Source organism: Dromiciops gliroides, chromosome 6 (assembly GCF_019393635.1).
Source record: "Dromiciops gliroides isolate mDroGli1 chromosome 6, mDroGli1.pri, whole genome shotgun sequence".
Classification (NCBI taxonomy): domain Eukaryota; kingdom Metazoa; phylum Chordata; class Mammalia; order Microbiotheria; family Microbiotheriidae; genus Dromiciops; species Dromiciops gliroides.
The window spans coordinates 211,128,763-211,147,533 of record NC_057866.1 but is presented as its reverse complement, the minus strand read 5'-3'; the positions used below and the strand labels follow the sequence as shown (position 1 = coordinate 211,147,533).

General features: G+C 37.9%; 2 protein-coding genes across 2 annotated transcripts in view; both read right to left on the bottom strand.

Moving 5' to 3' along the window:
* Positions 1–5,138, bottom strand: part of KLKB1 (kallikrein B1) — a 36,595-nt gene extending 31,457 nt beyond the window's left edge. Inside the window, 2 exon segments of the mRNA XM_043973266.1 lie at positions 3,546–3,604; positions 4,989–5,138. Coding sequence (XP_043829201.1) covers positions 3,546–3,603 — 58 coding nt within the window. The 5' untranslated portion in view covers position 3,604; positions 4,989–5,138.
* An 11,265-nt stretch (positions 5,139–16,403) lies between these two features.
* LOC122732679 (cytochrome P450 4V2) overlaps positions 16,404–18,771 on the bottom strand; it is a 33,232-nt gene continuing 30,864 nt past the window's right edge. Inside the window, exon 11 of the mRNA XM_043972986.1 lies at positions 16,404–17,863. Within this exon, the coding sequence (XP_043828921.1) occupies positions 17,703–17,863 (161 nt within the window). The 3' untranslated portion in view covers positions 16,404–17,702. The remainder of the gene's footprint in view (positions 17,864–18,771) is intronic.

Here is an 18,771-nt window from a genome sequence, read left to right as displayed (position 1 = left end):
CATCGATGCGGTGCAGCTGGACAGGGATGTGCTCAAAAGCACCTTCTAATTTGCCTCTTCCCCCAACATCAGCACCTTCCCCCACCCTCTCCATTCATAGCAATCCCCTCACCTCACAACCCCCCACCAAGACATGGCTCTGATTCCCCAGATAGAATGAAATCATTTGGCAATGGGGTGGAGCCATAGATGGAGCATGGGCTCTGTAGTCCAGAAGGCTTGAGTGCAAATTTGGCCTCAGAACCTACCAGGTGGGTGGTCACTTGGGCAAATCACTTTAACCTCTGTTAACCCCTGTCAAATGGGGATGATAAAAATAATACCTCCATCCTAGAGTTATTAGAAAGATTAAGTGAGATCAGATTTGTAAAGTACCTGATCTGGGGGTCTTTTGATCTAATTCAATAATCATTTGTTAAGTACCTGCTACTGTTATTATTATTATTAATAGTATTATTGACTCCCACCCATCTGTCCACACTTCTTTCATACCACTTCTCTTCACAATCTTCTCTTTCCAACCAAACTGCTCTCATAATAATTAGCATTTATATAGTACTTTTTAATGCAGATGATCTTATTTGATCCTCACAACAAATTCAGAAGGTTGATGCTATTATTATTCTCATTTTGTAGGTGAGAAAACTGAGGCTAACAAGGATTCAGTATAACCCTGGAGTTATAGAACAAGTGTAAGTATCTGAGGGGCAGCTACGTGGCACAGTGGATAGAGTTGGAATCAAGAAAATTCATATTACTGAGTTCAAATCTGATCTGAGACACTGATTAGCTGTGTGACCCTGGGTATGTCTCTTAATCCTATTTGCCTCAGTGTCCTCATCTGTAAAATGAGCTGGATAAGGAAATGGCAAACCAATCCAGTATCTTTGCCAAGAAAACCCCAAATGTGGTTACAGAGTCAGACAGGACTGAAAACAGGTGTCTGAAGCAGGAATTAAATGGAGATCTTCTTTCTCCATATTCAGCACTCTAACCACTGTGCCAAGAGAGTGAGATGATTTTCTGAACTCATCATTTTGCTCCCCATACCTATGTCTCTTCACCTTGCCTGGAATGTACTTCCTCTTCATCTTCACCTCAGAATTCTCAGCTTCCTTTAAGGTTCAGATGAGGTACCACCTACAGGGGAAGCCTTCCTCAGTCCCCCTAGATATTAGTATTCTCAGAAGTGAATTGGTAAATATTTAACAACCAGCCCTCCAAAAGAAATAGATAGATAGATAGATAGATAGATAGATAGATAGATAGATAGATAGATATCATACTTTTAAGTTGAATTGGGTTTAACATTATCTCCATTACTTTGTTAATCCTAGTCAATCAAGAAAACAATAAATCAAGCCCTAGTTTGTAGTATTTGTCAATTTCTGAGGTGTCTGCTCACAACAAAAATTTAACAATCAGCTCAAGATGGCTGGAGCTCACCTCTGAGTGTTCTCTATCCTTTCAAATCATCTTGAATTTACTTACTGGTAAATATATTACTTGCTGGTGTCTGTTGTATGCCCCAAAGAAAATGTCAGTTTCTACAAGGTGGGGACTATTTAGTTTTTTGCCTTTGTACTCCCATCACCTAATTACCTAGCAAATACAGTAACAGGTACTTAACAAATGATTATTGAATTAGATCAAAAGACCCCAGTCTTCCTTAGTCCTCTTAGATAAGAAAGGATTAGAACCAAGAAATTTCCCTCCTCCTAATCCAACAATTTATTCCAGGCCCCCATATGCAAGGAATCATCTACTTAACCAAAGCTTGCATAGAGTATTAGAGTTATTATTTCTCACAGAGGCTGAAGTAACCAAATAAAAGCCATATATACCTACATATATGTGTGTATATAAATGTGTGTATAACTCTATATATGTGTATACACATATACATACACACACATGTGTGTATATATATGTATGTATGTATGTATATATGGGTGTGTATGTGTATTTCTTGGGACTAAATTATCTGTGCATAACTCCTGAATACCCACGGAGAACACATGTTCATTCATCCACCAGCATCTAGAAGCATACTCATGAAATGACCAAACATGGAGGTAGGGCTGGTAAATGGATAGGTGACCATCAGTCAATCAATCCACAAGCATTTATTAGGCACCTAATGTGCCAGGCACTGTGCTAGGCACCAGACATTCAAATATAAAGAGTGCCCCTGTCTTTAAGGTGTTTATGTCCCACTGGAAAGGTATGTACAAAACATTTAAAATAAATGCAAAGGGTTTTTTTGTTTGTTTTGCAAGGGATTGTGAGGGGGGTTAAAATACTAACAGCGAAGAAGATCAAGAAAAACCATATAAGATCTGAAGTTTAAGGAAATTCAGGATTCTAAGAAGTAGGTTGAGGGTGGGGAGGGTGGGAAAGGAGTGAATTACTGGTATAAAAAACAGTTAAGGCAAAGGCATGGAAACAGGAGATGGAGAATTATGTGGGAAGAAGAGCAAAGGGCCAATTTGGCTTTACTAAAGTACAAATAAAGGAGCTTCATATGTAGTGACTCTGGAGAGGCGATTTGGAATTAAATTGTAAAGAATGTTAAATGTTTCACAGAAGAGGATGCATTTGATGCTACTGGGAATAGAGCTACTGGAGTTTATTGAGCAAGGGAATAACTCATTAGATCTGTATTTTAGGAATATAGATGAACAGTTGAAATGGTACATTGGAATCTCTGATATGGGGAGAGAGACAGAGACACACAGAGACACAGAGACACAGAGAGAGGAAGCCCTCCAACATGGACTAGAATTTCACAGAATAAGATGACATAAAGGGGGTATAATCTGAAGTAATTGAGAGAGCATCTTGGTGGGGATCTTATTATTTCTTATTCCCTATAAACTGAAAGAGAGACAGGTATTTGTTTAGGGACCACTTGAGTACAGTCAGACTCAAATTGACACCTTCTAGTAGTAAAATTAAAGTAATGATTTTTAATAGGTGTAGATCCAGAAGGGATCTCAGAAATCATCTAGGCTATTGAATATATCTAGCCTGTTTTATAGATGAAGAAACCAAGGCCAAGGGAAGTTTGGTGATTTGTCCAGGATCACACAGGTAGGAAGAATCAGAGGTAAGATTTGAACTTGTGTCCTCTGCTTTCAGAGTCAGTGCTCTGCTACAATGAAACAAAACTCCTAAAAATAGGTATAGCTCCACAAGTGTAGTTCTTGGTTTTGTTTTTTGAAGCCTGTGCTGTTTATTCATTTCGAAGGTCTAATTTCTTGGATTAGCAACCTTCCCCTCCCACCTGATTCTGCACTTTCCCGGCCCCCTCCTCCTGGTCATTGATAAAAGATAAAGACAATGTCCAAGGAGCAGTTAAGTTAGTTCTTGCCTCTGGTCCCTAGAAGGGGATTCAGATGATCACAGGCTGCTTTCTAGTTTCCTATTCTCCTCAGTCAAATGAGCCCTCTTCATAGGCTGGTGCCTGGGCCAGACACCTGTCTCAACTTTATCAACTGTGGAAGATTCTCTTTGGGCGAGGGATGCATTAAAGCTGAACTTACCACTGGTCACTGTAGCCAAGAAGAAAAGGAAATAAACTGCTTGGCATGGGAAATTCATCCTAAAATGACAAAACACATGAACAAGTCTGGGGACTAGGACAGCATCTCCCAAGAAAGCATGACCTAGGGTTATAGTGAGCAAGTAATCTAACAAAGCAAAAACAAAGTCATTTGTTCTTTCCTCATTGATAGATGTAACCTATAAATTCTGGGCACAGAACCCCAGGTATTGAGAAGAGGGATCATGAGTAATTTTATGTGATTTATCACTAGGAAAGAACAAAATCCAGTGAACTTTGAAAAACATGGAATATAACAGCAATTGACAACTCCCAGTTCTTGGCACCATGCCTGAAACATAATAGGTGCTTAGGAATGCTCATTGACTTCCCCTGCCTCTAGCTTCTTAGATTCATGTTTCTGAAGGACATTTCAGGGTACTTACTTACCAAATATCTAAATCACACCTATATAGCTATATCCATATCTATGTCTATGTCTATATCTTTGTCTACATTTAGCTCTCTCTATTACATTTTTGTTATGTTATGTTTTGTTATGCTGTGCTGTATTATGTTATGTGCTATGCTGTGTTATGTTTCCTTATGTTGTTGTGTTGTAATGTGATGTCATAAATGATATATTTAACACTAAAATATAAAATGATATAGTATAATGTAATATATTATTAAATATCATATATTATAAAATGTTATATGTGATATATCATGAAATATTATATCACAACAGGGTGTTGCTACATAGATATTCATATTTAGGTATTTTTATACAAATATATGCATTATATATTTATGCTATATATTATATAGATATTTATATGATAAATATATAATATCTATAGTTATATATGTAGATATAGCTATATCAACAGCTATTAGTATTGGTGGGGAAGGGAGGCGGACAGAGAGGGAAATATATGTGAATATATGGAGGGAGAAATCTTTCTATCTCTCTAGCTACCTGTGTGTGTGTGTGTATAATCATGAAACTGTTTAATCCTATATTTATTATTTAATCATTGATACAGCTTGTGATCTCATAACAAGGAAAGATTTTAGGAGATTTCTGCCCAGGCTAGATTTTAAATCATATCAATGGGGGCTTTAAAATAATTTCTACACACCTAGAGATTCACAATTTCCTCTACAATCCTCTTTTTATGTTCTGCTTTGTACATGAAAATGTGCGATGTATTTAGTGACAAGTTCAGAATGAACACAAATACATTTTATTTTAAAAGATGGCTAACATGCCATTTTTCCACTTATACCCAGCTCATTTGGGCTTCCTAAATATGCAGAGATTTAGAATCAAAACATTGCTTCATTGAGTAAACAAAACAAAACAAAGAAACACAGACAAAAAACTCCATAGCTTGAAATGGGCTATGGAGAAATGATGAGAATAAGAAAGTTTCTCTACCTGAAATGTTGCCGGTTTTGATGGCTCTGGAGGTACGGATTAGGTCTTTTCCCCACCTAAAAAGATGGATGGTCCTCCCCTCATACAGAGGACTGTGACACAGCACTCAGTATTTGCTTGCCTCTGACATTGACTCTGATCCTCTGCCAATCGACTCGCAGCATTTTCCTCTGTCAACATCTTTCATTAATGTCCAGCCCTCCTGGGTTCCAGCAACCTCATTAATATGTCAGCTATTTTGCTTTGCAATCCAGGGATTCCATTTTGTGTGTGTGTGTTTTGGAACATCCTCTGGCATGTTAGAGCAAGCAGATTGCCCTTGTTGGACTGCACTTTTCCCATCAGAGCAGTATGGGAATAGAAGAGGGGTTCTGGCATGGTGGATAGAGTCCATAGAGCTAGATAGAGTCCATAGAGCTAGGCAAATCTTTCTGATAAGTGACTTGTCAAGGTCATACTGACTGCAAGAGACAGGTGGGATTTGGGTGGCAGTGTGTGAGTGAGTAAATGTTTAACAATAAGTACTTTGGAGAAAAAAAATGTACCCATGACAAACTTTTTTATGTTTTATCTGCAGTTAACATTTTCATCCATTGGTTTCTCAAGTCTGGAGATCAACAAAACAATAAATCAAACCTGGATTTGGAGTATTTGAGGCATAAATACTCATACTGAAAATTTAACAAGTGACTTTTTTTCTTTATCATAAAAGTATTTTCTTATTTTCTAGTTAGATGTAGAGATAGTTTTCAACATTTGTTTTTATATGATTTTTAGTTTCAGATTTCTCTCCCTCCCTCCCCAAGACAGCAAGCAATCTGATATAGGTTATATATGTACAATCATATTAAACATATTTCTGCATTAGTCATATTATGCAAGAAGAATGAGAGCAAAAGGGAGAAACCTCAAAAAAGAAAAACAAAAGAAGTAGAAATAGTATAGTTCAATCTGCATCTAGATTCCACAGTTCTTATTTTTTCTGGATTTGGAGAGCATTTTTCATCATGAGTCCTTTGGAATTATCTTGGACCATTGTATTGCTGAGAAAAGTCAAGTCTATCACAGTTGATCAAAACACAATGTTGTTGATATTGTGTACAATGTTCTCCTGGCTCTGCTCATCTCACTCATCATCAGTTCATGTAAGTCCTTCCAGGTTCCTCTGAAATCCACCTGCTCATCGTTTGTTACAGCACAATAGTATTCCATTACATTCATATACCACAACTTGTTCAGCCATTCCCCAATTGATGGGAATCCCCTCAATTTCCAATTTCTTGCCACCACAAAAAGAGCAGCTATAAATATTTTTGTACATGTTGGTCCTTTTCCCTTTTTTATGATCTCTTTGGGAAAAAGACCTAATAGTAGTATTGCTGGGTCAAAGGGAATGCTCAGCTTTATAGCCCTTTGGGCATAGTTCCAAATTGCTGTCCAGAATGGTTGGATCAGTTCACATCTCCACCAACAATACATTAGTGTTCCAATTTTTCCACAGCTTCTCCAACATTTATTATTTTCCTTTTTTGTCATATTAGCCAATTTAATAGGTGTGAGGTGGCACCTCAGAGTTGTTTTAATTTGCATTTCTCTAATCAATAACAACTAACTTTCTAGCACAATCAAGTTAGAGCTGGCTCACAAATTGAGTTCAAGTTGGATTTGAACCCAGGACATTTGACTTCAGACCCAGTGATCTTTCTACAGGATTCTGCTGCCTGGGTGCAAATCTTACTTCTTATTTAGTAGTTGTGTGATTGTGAGTAATGAATCAAACCATCAGCAAGCATTTATTCATCATTTATCAAGTGCTAGACTAAATGCTGGGGATACCAAGAAAAAGTGAAAACACACCTTGGCCTTAACGGACCTTAAATTCTAAAGGGGGAAACAACATGTGCATAAATAGATATATTCAAGATACATACAAATTAAATATAAGGTAAATTAAATATAATTAAATATAAGGTAACCGTAGAGAGGAAAACATTAGCAGCCAAAGGGGATGGGGGGGTGATGTGACTGGCAAAAGTATCTTGATGGAAGACAGGGGTCCTAACAGGGAGAAGCAAGGAGGGGGTATATTTCAGGCACTTTGCAAAGGCACACATACAGCAGTTTGGACATTGTGAGTGCAAAACAAGACATCTGGCCCATATGACTAACTGTTAAGTGCAAGCACTTGAGAGGAGTATATTTAAGAAATCCAGGAAGAAAGGAAGAGACTAGGTTGCCAGGTGCTTTGAATGTGAAACAGAGGAATTTTTATTTGACCCTGGAAGTATTTGGGAACCAGTGGAGGTTATTGGGTAGGAGGAGAGGGTGACATGATGAGAGCTGGCAGTCTAGGAAATTTACTTGGGTAACTGTGTGGAGGATGTGTTAGAATGGAGAAAGACCTGAGTCAGGGAATCCAATTAGAAGGCAATTGTAATAATCCAGAGATGATGAAGATTGGAACTAGGGTTGTAGATGTGGGAATGAAAGAGGATATATTTGGGAGATGCAGAAATAGAAACAGCAAGATTTCTAAACTAGTTGAATATGCTGAGTAAGCATAAGTAAAGTGTCAAAGAAAACACCAAGCTGATGAACCTAGGTAATATAATAGTACCCTCCAAAGTAATATGGAATTCCCTTGATGTCTCTGGACCTCAGTTTCTTCATCTGTTAAATGGAGATAAAACCTTGTGTTGTACCAACCTCACATGTTTTTGGTGGAACTTTAATTGAGACCATGAATTATAAAAGTGCTGTATAAACTTTAAAATGTGACATGAAAAAAATAAATGAGAATAAAAATAATATAAAGTGCAACATGAATATAGTAGCCTCTTGCCCAAGAAACTGGAATGCCATTGGAATGGGAGATTAATCACTACACTGCAACACAAAGGTCAATAATTTAAAGGTAAATGATGAATAAAAGGTGGGAAAGAAAGGGTCGTAGCAGTACCAGATCTCAAACCATATCACAAAGAAATAATCATCTAAACAATTTGACACTGGTAAAGAAATAGAAAAGTTGACCAGGGGAACTGATTAGAGAAAATATACAGAAGCAAAAGAGTGCATCAGCCTGATGTTTGATAAACTCAAATATCTCAACCATTGGGAAAATTGGAAAGCAATTTGGTAGAAATGAGATTTAGGCTAATGCCTTATACTATATACCAAGAGAAGTTCTACATTGCTACATGACAGATATAAAAACTTGTAAACAAATTAGAGTAACAGTGAAGATATTATCTGACAGATCTGTGGATAAATGAGATTTCATGACCAAATAAGAGATAAAAAGAATCACAAAAGGTACAATGGACCATTTTGATTACATAAAATTTGAAAGTTTTTGCATGCCAATGCATTCAAAATTGAAAGTTGTCATTCGGTGATTTTTCAGTCACATTTGATTCTTCCTGACCCCATTTGGGGTTTTCTTGGCAAAGATACTGGAGTGATTTACCATTTCCTTCTTCAGTTCATTTTACAGATGAGGAAACTGAGGCAAAAAGATTAAGTGACTTGCCCTGGGTCGCACTGCTAGTAAGTATCTGAGGCCAGATTGAAACTCAGGAAGATGAGGCTTCCTGACTTTAGGCCCAGTACTCTATCCACTGTGACACCTAGATGCCCAAATTAGAAGAGAAGCAGGTAAATGAGGAAAGGGCTTCATTTCTAAGATACATACAGAACTGATTCAAGTTTATGAGAATACAAGCTATTTTACATTTAATAAGTAGTTAAAAGAGATGAATGGGCAGTTTTCAGAGGAAGAAATCCAATTTATCTATAGTCATATTTTAAGTGTTCTAAAACACTAATAATTAAGAAAGGCAAATTAAAACAACTTTAAGATTCTACCTCAAATGCATTAGATTACCCTCAAACACTTCCTAGCTATGTGACCCTGGGCAAATCACTTAACCCTATTTGGCTCAGTGTCCTCATCTGTAAAATGAGCTGGTGAAGGAGATGACAAATCACTTCATTATCTCCAAACTTGAAGAGAAAGGGTTTTTTAAGCAACTATGCTTCTATGAAGAATAGAAGTTAAATGACAAGTATTTCTCTTTAAAAAACAACAACAACAAAACCTTTGATTTCCTTGATCTATTTGGATCTATAAACAGATCACAACAAACCAATCAATATCCTGCAGGTTGGGAAAGATTAGCATTGACCTGGACGGGGATGGGGGCGGGGGGGTCACACCTCATCCTGAAACCAGAGCAAAGAAAGAGAGGAACTATGAGAGTACTTCAAGATTTTTTTTTTTGCAGGGCAATGAGAGTTAAATGGCTTGCCCAGGGTCACACAGCTAGTAAGTGTTGTGTCTGAGGCCGGATTTGAACTCAGGTACTCCTGAATCCAGGGCCAGTGCTTTATCCAATGTGCCACCTAGCTGCCCCTACTTCAGGATTTTGATGCATGAGTCAAGTAGGAGATAACAGAAAGGGTGGCCTCAAACTTCTCACTGAAGTAGAAGCAAAGGTCATCTGTTGAATAAGTGTCAAAAGTGGGTTTGAGCAGGGTCAGGTAAGCTGTCATAGGGAGTGTGATAGAAAGTCAATCAGAGTTGAACAAAAGAGCTGTCATACATTGGTTAGCTCTCAGCTGGAGTTAGGTGGTACAGCTTCATATTAAACCCAGTTATGAAAGAGAGAGAGATCATAGGATTTAAGGAGGTTGATGAATTGGGAAGGACCCAGTGCCAGAAAAGGCATCAACCTTAATGATACTGGTGGGGTAAGAGTGGAAAAAATATTGTGACCCAGTCTCTGAAGTCACTGAGGGAGACAGGGACAATGAGTTGAATGTCAGAAGGAAGTAATAATGCAGGAGCATGAGGGGCGGCTAGGTGGCACAGTGGATACAGCACTGGCCCTGGAGTCAGGAGGACCTGAGTTCAAATCCGGCCTCAGACACTTAACACTTACTAGCTGTGTGACCCTGGGCAAGTCACTTAACCCCAATTGCCTCACTAAAAAAAAAAAAAAATGCAGGAGCATGGAAGATCCCCTGCCAAGCATCTGTTGTACAAGTTAATGATGAAATCAACCTTTTCAGATCCTTCTGGGATCTACCTTGAGAGAGAACTTCAGGGAAATAGCATGATTTTGGAAGGAAAAAATATGTCTCTGACTTTAAAGCATTGAAAACAATTTTATAACCCCCCAAAAGCATCTAGTTATAAATAAAGTTTAATTCGTTAAAGAAATCAATATATAAAGTTCCACAATTTAAAAGCCATACAGAAAATGACAGTTATATATAGTTCATGCTGGAATTTCTCAGAGGAATGAAATTGGTTTGTTTTCTTAAAAGGCCCTCAGAAATTTTTTCAAAAGTCCTTCACTGTTCACACATTACATGAAGTGAACTTTCATGGGTTTTCCCCATTCTTGTTTAAGTAGCCAATGAAGTCACCTGTTGTCATGGTTCTGGCTCTGAAGTCAGATGGCCTGGGTTCAAATCCCAACTCTGATGCTGATTGTGTGACTTTGAACAAGTCATTTGACCTCTTGGCCTCAGTTTCCTCAACTGTAAAATGAAGGGATTGGACTACATGGTTTCTAAGATTCTTTCCAACTTGAAATTCATGATGCTATGACTTATAAATTTCCTATATTTTGTCTTTTTAAATTTATTTTTAAATAATCTTCTATACTAATGATGAGGAATCAGTTGATGAACTTACTTGTTAAATTGGGTCAGATCCATGTTCTGTTTAGGCCATCTAGGCTTTTCTTGAGTGGCATCAAGGGATGTTTCATTCATTCATTCATTCATTCATTCACTCATTCCTTCATTTGTTCATTTATTTTTCCATCCATCCATTCGTTCATTTTATTTATTTATTTATCTATTTCTTTGTTTGTCTATTTATTTATTTAGGCATGCTAGGGAATCTTTTATAAAAAGGCATATATGTCCTATATGATGTCAATTCAAAGCAATTCCATATTACCATTACAGAAACTATAAATACATCTTTAGAAAAATCTACAGAAAATTATCTTGAAGATAAGTGATCTCACTGATTTAAAGGTGGAAGGGACCCAGATCTAGTTCCTTTCCATTGTTCTACTTGCTTCCCTGAAAAATGAGCTAGATGAAAACAAAGAAAGGAAGGAAGAAAAAAGTAGATATGAAGTTCCTGTTATCCAGCCTAGGGCACCTAGGTGTTGGATTGGGTAGAATCCTGGGCCTGGAGTCAGGAAGACTGATCTTCATAAGTTCAAATCTCAGACATTTTCTAGCTGTGATCCTGGGTAAATCACTTAACCCTGCTTGCCTCAGTTTCCTGATCTGTAAAATGAGCTGGAGAAGGAAATGGCCATCCATTTTAGTATCTCCAGACTTAGAGAAAAAGGGGATTCTTTTATGCTTTTATGAAGAATAAAAGTTAAATGTCAATATTTCTATTTTATAAAAACAAACAAATTTTGATTTCCTTGATTTATTTGGATCTATAAACAAATGTCAACAGATCAATCGATATCCTCCAGACTGGGAAACTTGTTACCTTCTCATCCTGTGACTGACATCAGTGACCACCTAAGGAAACATTTCAAGGACATGCTCACCACCAACTTTTGTACTGATGGTTGATATACCCAAACTATGTTTTCATAGCTCTAATCCTGAAGCCACTGAAAACAGATCATAGCTTTGAAATGGGTCTCTAGATTTCCTCCACAAGGAGACAGAAAATCACCGCAAAATAAACATGAAGAAGCAAAAATAAAGGTGAAAGCAGTTGTCCTTTTAAGACAACTTGAGAGGACCTCAGAGAAGAATCCATCATTGGCTGGGGTGTAGCCTGAGTAAAGAGTAGCCATGTTCAGGCTCACTCCACTGAATTAAAGGATAGCAGGCCTTGGGGGCAGCTTGGTCCAGAGGGCAGACAAGGCCTCAAGACATTTCATTTCAACTTTTTTTTTTTTGGTGAGGCAATTGGGGTTAGGTGACTTTCTGAGGGTCACACGGCTAGTAAGTGTTAAGTGTCTGAGGTAAGTATTTGAACTCAGGTCCTCCTGAATCCAGGGCCAGTGCTCTATACACTACCCCTTCAACTTTCACCTCATGAGCTTTTACCTCACAAACTTTCATCTAACCAACAGCAGACAGCTGAGTGGGGGGAGATTGAAGGAAACCTGGCATGATTTAACATAAGAAAAACTATTCCCTATTCTGATTTCTTCTATTTCTTTTTCTTCTCTTTTTGCTATTCCTAAGATTTCCAATACAATATTAAACAATATTGGTGACAGTGGGCATCCTTGTTTCACACCTGATCTAACAGGGAAGGCTTCCAGTTTATCCCCATTAAAAATAATATTTGTTGATGGCTTTAAATATTTTTATCATTTTAAGGAAAAATCCATTTATATCAATACTTTCAAGTGTTTCTAATGGAAATAAGTGTTGTGCTTTATCAAAAGCTTTTTCTGCATCTATTAAGAAAGTCCTGTGATATTTTTTACTTTTATTATTGATATAATCAATTCTTAATGGTTTTCCTACCCACCTCCTGACAGATAGGTACTGGGCTCAAAATGCAGAATCAAACAAATATTTTAGACACAATTAATATGGGGATTTGTTTTGCTTGAATATGCATGTCTGGGGGAAGAGCCAAGATAGGCTGTGACTCCCACAAGCTCCACATAAACCCATCTACTCACTCCCAAATAATGCCATAAAAAAACCCCAGAGCAGCCAAATGCACATAAGAACAGAGTGGACTATTTTCCAGCCAAACATGGCAATTGGGATCACCTGCTGATCAGGCTGAGAGAGGAGCTCAGCATGGGGTCTGGACACAGTCAGGAAGAGACAGTGCTTCCAGCATCTCAGAGTCTTCAGGGCCAGTGGCTTCTTCTGAAGCTTGGCTTGCAGACAGGTGAGGGAGTTTGGTGGCTGGCCAGAGTGAAGTGGCTGCAGTCTCTGCTGGAATTGGGGCAAAGTGCCCTTGTTCTGAACCATTGGGCTGAATTGAGTGGTAGCAGCCCAATGGGGGAGGGGCACAGGCATGCCAAGATTCCGACTATAGAGAATCAGATTTCAACCAGACATCTGCTTCCAGGCTGAGATGAGTAGGCAAAAAGGACAGCAAACAATAAACAGTTTTTTTGGGAGAGGGGTAGACCAGAATACACCCTCAGAAGAAACAAATAACAAAGTCAAAGTTGTAACATCCAAAGCTTCCAAGAAAAATATGAATTGGTCTCAAGCCATGGAAGCGCTCAAAAGTGACTTTGGAGAGAAAGTAGGAGAGATAGAAAGAATATTTAGAGAGATGGAGGAAAGAATGGAAAGGGGAAAGGAAATGAGAGCAATTCAGGAGAGTCATGAGAAAAAGGCAACAGTTTAAAAAGCCAAATGGGAAAGGAGATACAAAAACTCTCTGAAGAAAATAATTGCCTAAGAATTAGGATTGAACAAATGGAAACTAGTGACTTTATGAGAAACCAAGACACAGTAAAGCAAATCCAATTGAATAAAACAATAGAGGGCAATATCAAATATCTCCTTGGAAAAACAGCTGACCGGGAAAATAGATCCAGGAGAGATAATATGAAAATCATTGGTCTACTTGAAAGCCATGATCAAAAGAAGAGCCTAGACATCTTCTTCCAAGAAATTATCAGGGAAAATTGCCCTGATATTCTAGAAGCAGAAGGTTAAATAGAAATTGAAAGAATCCACCAATCACCTCCTGAAAGAGATCCCAAAAGGAAAACGTCCAGGAATATTATAGCCAAATTCCAGAGATCTCGGGTCAAGGAAAAAATATTGCAAGCAGTTAGAAAAAAGGAATTCAAATACTGTGGAGCTACAGTAAGGATAAAACAAGATCTAGAGCATCTACATTAAAGGACCAGAGGGCATGGAATATGATATTGCAGAGAGCAAAGGAACTGGGACTACAGCCAAGAATCACATACCCAGAAAAACTGAGTATAATCTTTCAGGGCAAAAAATGGAACTTCTATAAAAAAGAGGACTTTCGGGCATTTGTGATGAAAAGACCTGAACTGAATAGAAAATTTGACTTTCAAATACAAGACCCTAGAGAAGCATAAAAAGGTAAACAGGAAAAAGAAATCATGAGGGATATTAAAATATTAAACTGTTTACATTCCTACATGGGAAGATAATACTTCCAACTCATAAGATCTTTCTCAGTATTAGGGCAGCTGAAAGGAATATACTTAGACAGAAAGCACAGGTGTGAATTGAATATTAAGGGATGATATCTGTAAAACATTTGTTTTTTCATTTATCCTTGTTTTTGTGGGGTAGACAGGGTGGGGTGGCTTATGTCTGGGGCTAGATGTAAGCTTGGGGCCTCCTGGGTCCAGGGCTGGTGCTTTGTCCACTGTATTAACTAGCTGACTCATGATGACATCTTCAAAATATAGTTAAGGGGTAAGAGGAATGAACTGGCAAAAAGGGAAAGGGAGAGGTGGACTGGGGAAAAGTAGTTCACATAAAAGAAGCAAGAAAAAGTTTATGGAGTAGAGGGGAAGATGGGGGAAGGAGTGTGGGAGTGAATAAGCCTAACTCTTATCAGAATTGGCTCTATGAGGGAATAACATACACACTCAAAAGGGTATAGTAATATATCTTGTCCTGTGGGAAAGTTGGAGGGGAAGGGGATGGGGGGGTAGAGGCAATGGAAGGAAGGGCAGATTGGGGGAGGGGGCAGTAAAAAGCACAACACTTTTGAGGAGGGATAAAGTGAAGGAAGATAGAAAATAGAGTAAATATCAAGGGGAGGGAATAAGATGGAGGTTAATACAGTTAACAATAGTAACTGTGAAAGAAATGATGAGCAAGATGCTATCAGAAAGACATGAAAAATGCAAACCATTTACAGAGATAGAACTGATGGTATCTGAACACAGATTGAAGTATAATTTTATTTGTTAGCTTCTCTTTATAAAGGTATTTTGTCTATTTTCTTTCACAACCTGACTAATGAGAAGATGTCTTGCATAACTGCACATGTATTATATTGAATTGTTGGATTTCATAGGGAGGGATGAGGAGGGAGGGACGGAGAAAATTTAGAACGCAAAGTTTTTAAAAAATCAATGTGAAGAGTAATGATGAGCAGGAGGAATTCAGAGAAACCTGGAAGGACTTACATGAACTGATACTGACTAAGAGGAACAGAACCAGGAAAACATTGTATACAGTAACAGCAACATTGTGTGATGAACAATGGTGATAGACTTGGCTCTTTTTAGCAATGCAATAGTCCAAAATAATTTCAAAGAACTTCATAATAGAAAATGTTCTCAACATCCAGAAAAAAGAACTGTGGTTTATGAAGGCAGATTGAACCATGCTGTTTCTACTTTGGGGCTCTTTTTAACCTTCTTTGTTGAGGATTTTCCCTTGTGCTCTGACTCTTCTTTCACAATATGACTAATGCAGAAATTTGTTTAATGTGGTTGCACATACAAAACCTATATTAGATTGCTTTCTGTCTTGGGGAGGAGGGAAGGAAGAGAGGGTGGGAGAAAAATTTAGAACTAAAAATCCTATGAAAACAAATGTTGAAAACTATCCTTATATGTAAATGGAAAATAAAAAAATACTGAAAAAATTAATTAAAAAAAGAATATGCATGTCTGTATACTGATACAGTGGCATAGTAGATAGAGAACTGGCCCTGAAGTTGGGAGAACATAAGTTCAAATCTCACCTCAGATACTAGCTATGTGACCCTGGGCAATTCACTTAACCCAAATTGCCTTAAACATCTGGGGTCATCTGCAGTCATCCTGATGTATATCTTGCCAGATGGCTCCAGAGGAGAGCGTGAAGTTGGTTACTTTGCACAGCCCTCCCTCATTTAAATCCAATTCAGTGCAAGTCATGACATCACCCTGATGTTATGGTCTTCTTTGAGAACAAAGGACAAATAACAATATCACATATAGCATATCATATATATGTATACATGCATATGTGTATATATATATATGTACTATACACACACACACATATATACATATATACACATATGTCTGTCTGTCTGTATTTTGGAGCAGCTAGGTGAGATGGTGGAAAGAGCGCTATGCCTAAAGTCAAGAGTTCAGATGTGGTCTCATGCACTGAATAGCTATGTGACCCTAGACAAATTATTTAACCTATTTGCATCAATTTTCTTATCTGTAAAACAGTGGTTAATTATAGATCCTACCTCTCAGGGTTATGATCATCAAATGAGTTAATAATTATAAAGCACTTAAAATGCCTGGCATAGTAGGTACTATGCAAATATTAGCTATTACTGTCTATTTCAAAGGTTTTCTTTTCTTTTTTCCCTTTTTTTTCAGTAAGTGGGGGAGGTAGGAGAAAGAGAAGAGAAACATTTAGAAATTAAAAAAAATAATAAAAATTTATTTCCAAAAGTCAGTGACTTAATTTCAATATTTCAAATCCCATATGTGATTATTAGACAACTGTAGGTATATGATAACCATGGTCATGTTAGACTGAGAGACAAAACCATTCCACTTAACATTTTATCTATACACATTCGCTAACTCAATCCTACCTCTGAAAGCATCTAATGTTGAAGCATTTCCCTTTTAATTGAAAGGCAATTGCATATTTCTGTCTACTTCCTAGTTTTACTCTCTTGTGCTATCAATGAACCGATCACTAGGATTTTGACACTCTCTGTCCTGCACCACACACTTTATGATTTTCTGTGGATTAAGAAACTAGAAAAAAATATTAGAATCATGCACTAAGTAAAAATCAGTATGGCTTTAAAAAGTACATGGCTTCAAGGCATCTGCTTTGTGACATTTGGTTTGGGCTATCCAGAGACCTTTTTGATTCCTCTTAGGTGATGGTTTTCTCCTGGCAGGGTGAGTGGGGTGAAGATTTCTGGAAGTCTCTAAGGTCCCCTTTGGCTCTAAAAATCCTGTTTCTTTATGCAAATTATGAATAACTGACTATTAAGTGCTTTGAAAATATAAAGTGCTTTAAAATAATTTTACTGCAAGCAAAATTTTTATAAATCACAAAATTATTTTAAAATTCCCTTGATGCTAGTGGTTTTTTTTCTTCAACTATCAAAACAAAAGAGATCTTTCATCTCAAAAGAATTGTAGCTATTCTTCAGGATGGATCCTATCAGTGAAAGTATAACTGACTTAAAGAAAAGGGAGTTCTTAAGAACTTAAGTACAAGTTAAATGTCAGTATTTCTCTTTAAAAACCTGTTGATTTCCTTGATTTATTTGGATCTATAAACAGATGACAACAAATCAATAGATATCCTCCAGGCTGGGAAATTTGTTGCCTTCTCATCCTGTGACTGACATCAGTGACCACCTGAGGAAACATTTCAAAGATGTCTTCACTACCAACATTTGTATTGATAGTTGATATGCACAAACTGTGTTTTCATAGCTCTAATCCTGAAATCATTGAAAACAGACAGATCACATCTTTGAAAAGGGTCCTCTACCAGAAGGCCCACAATTAATCATCAAGAATTTTGTAAGCTAGTGCTGGCTCTCTCTCTCTCTCTCTCTCTCTCTCTCTCTCTCTCTCTCTCTCTCTCTCTCTCTCTCTCCCCTTCCTCCTTCCCCAACCCCACCTTCTCTCTCTCTGTAGGATTTTTCAGACTAGATGATGAATTGCCAATACAAATGACTGAATTTGATGTTCCCTCCTATGTTCGCCTCTTCAGCTTAATCCAGATGCCATTATTTGGCCGAAGAATCAGCTCTCCCATCAGGCCAAGTTCTTCTCTTTTTTGAATGGATTCGATCCAAAACCGCCTCAGCAACCAGGAAATGACAGTCTTTTCTTCCATCATTGCAAACTTCTGACCTTAAAATTTAATAGACACAAGACCACTTTAAAGTTTATTCACAGCCAGAGATATCAGCTATCTCTGTAATCTTAGGTGTGCTGTGTGTGAAATGCCTTTCCCTCCTCCTCTTACCTGTTGACTCCCTTTCAATATTTCAATTCAATTAAATAACCATTTATAAAGTGCCTACTATGTGTAAGGCACTGTGCTAGAAGGTGTGGATCCAGGGACAAAAACTAAATAGGAGGGGGAGGGAACAAGTCTTTATTAAGTACCTACCAAGTGCTAGACTCTGCTGTTTACAAATATCATCTCATTGGATCCTCAAAACAACCCTGGGAGATAGGTGCTATTATTATCCCCATTTTACATGTGAGGAAACCGAGGCAGATCAAGGTTGACTTGCCCAGAGTCACATAACTAGTAAGCCTCTGAGGCCACACTGGAACTCAAGTCTCCCTGACTTTAGGTCCATAGTTTTATTCACTATACCACCTAGCCGTCCTTGAGGTGAGTGGCAGGGGAGAATATACCATATACACAAATAAGGGAATAGAGGGCTTTCAACTATAGGACTCAGGAAAGGTGAAGGATAGAAGTCAACAGCTGAACCAAGCCAAGACTGGAGAATGCTTTGGATTCTAAGACATGGTGGTAAGAAAGTGGGCACATTCCGGGAATGTGGGGGACAGCCTGTGCACAAAGGCAGAGAAAGAAGAGATGGCATCAAGTTAAAGCTATAGCTTCTTGTGTTCCCCATTTGTATGGGACATGGCTCCTGGGAAGGGGATGTTTGAAAAGGGAGGTGAAAGCCAAGTTGGGCAGAGTTTGAACTGACAGGCTGATGAATCTGTGTTTTATCACAGTGGCCACAGGGAGTCACTGGAGCTGTTCTTAGAAGTCAATAGAACAGTGTTTGGAAATA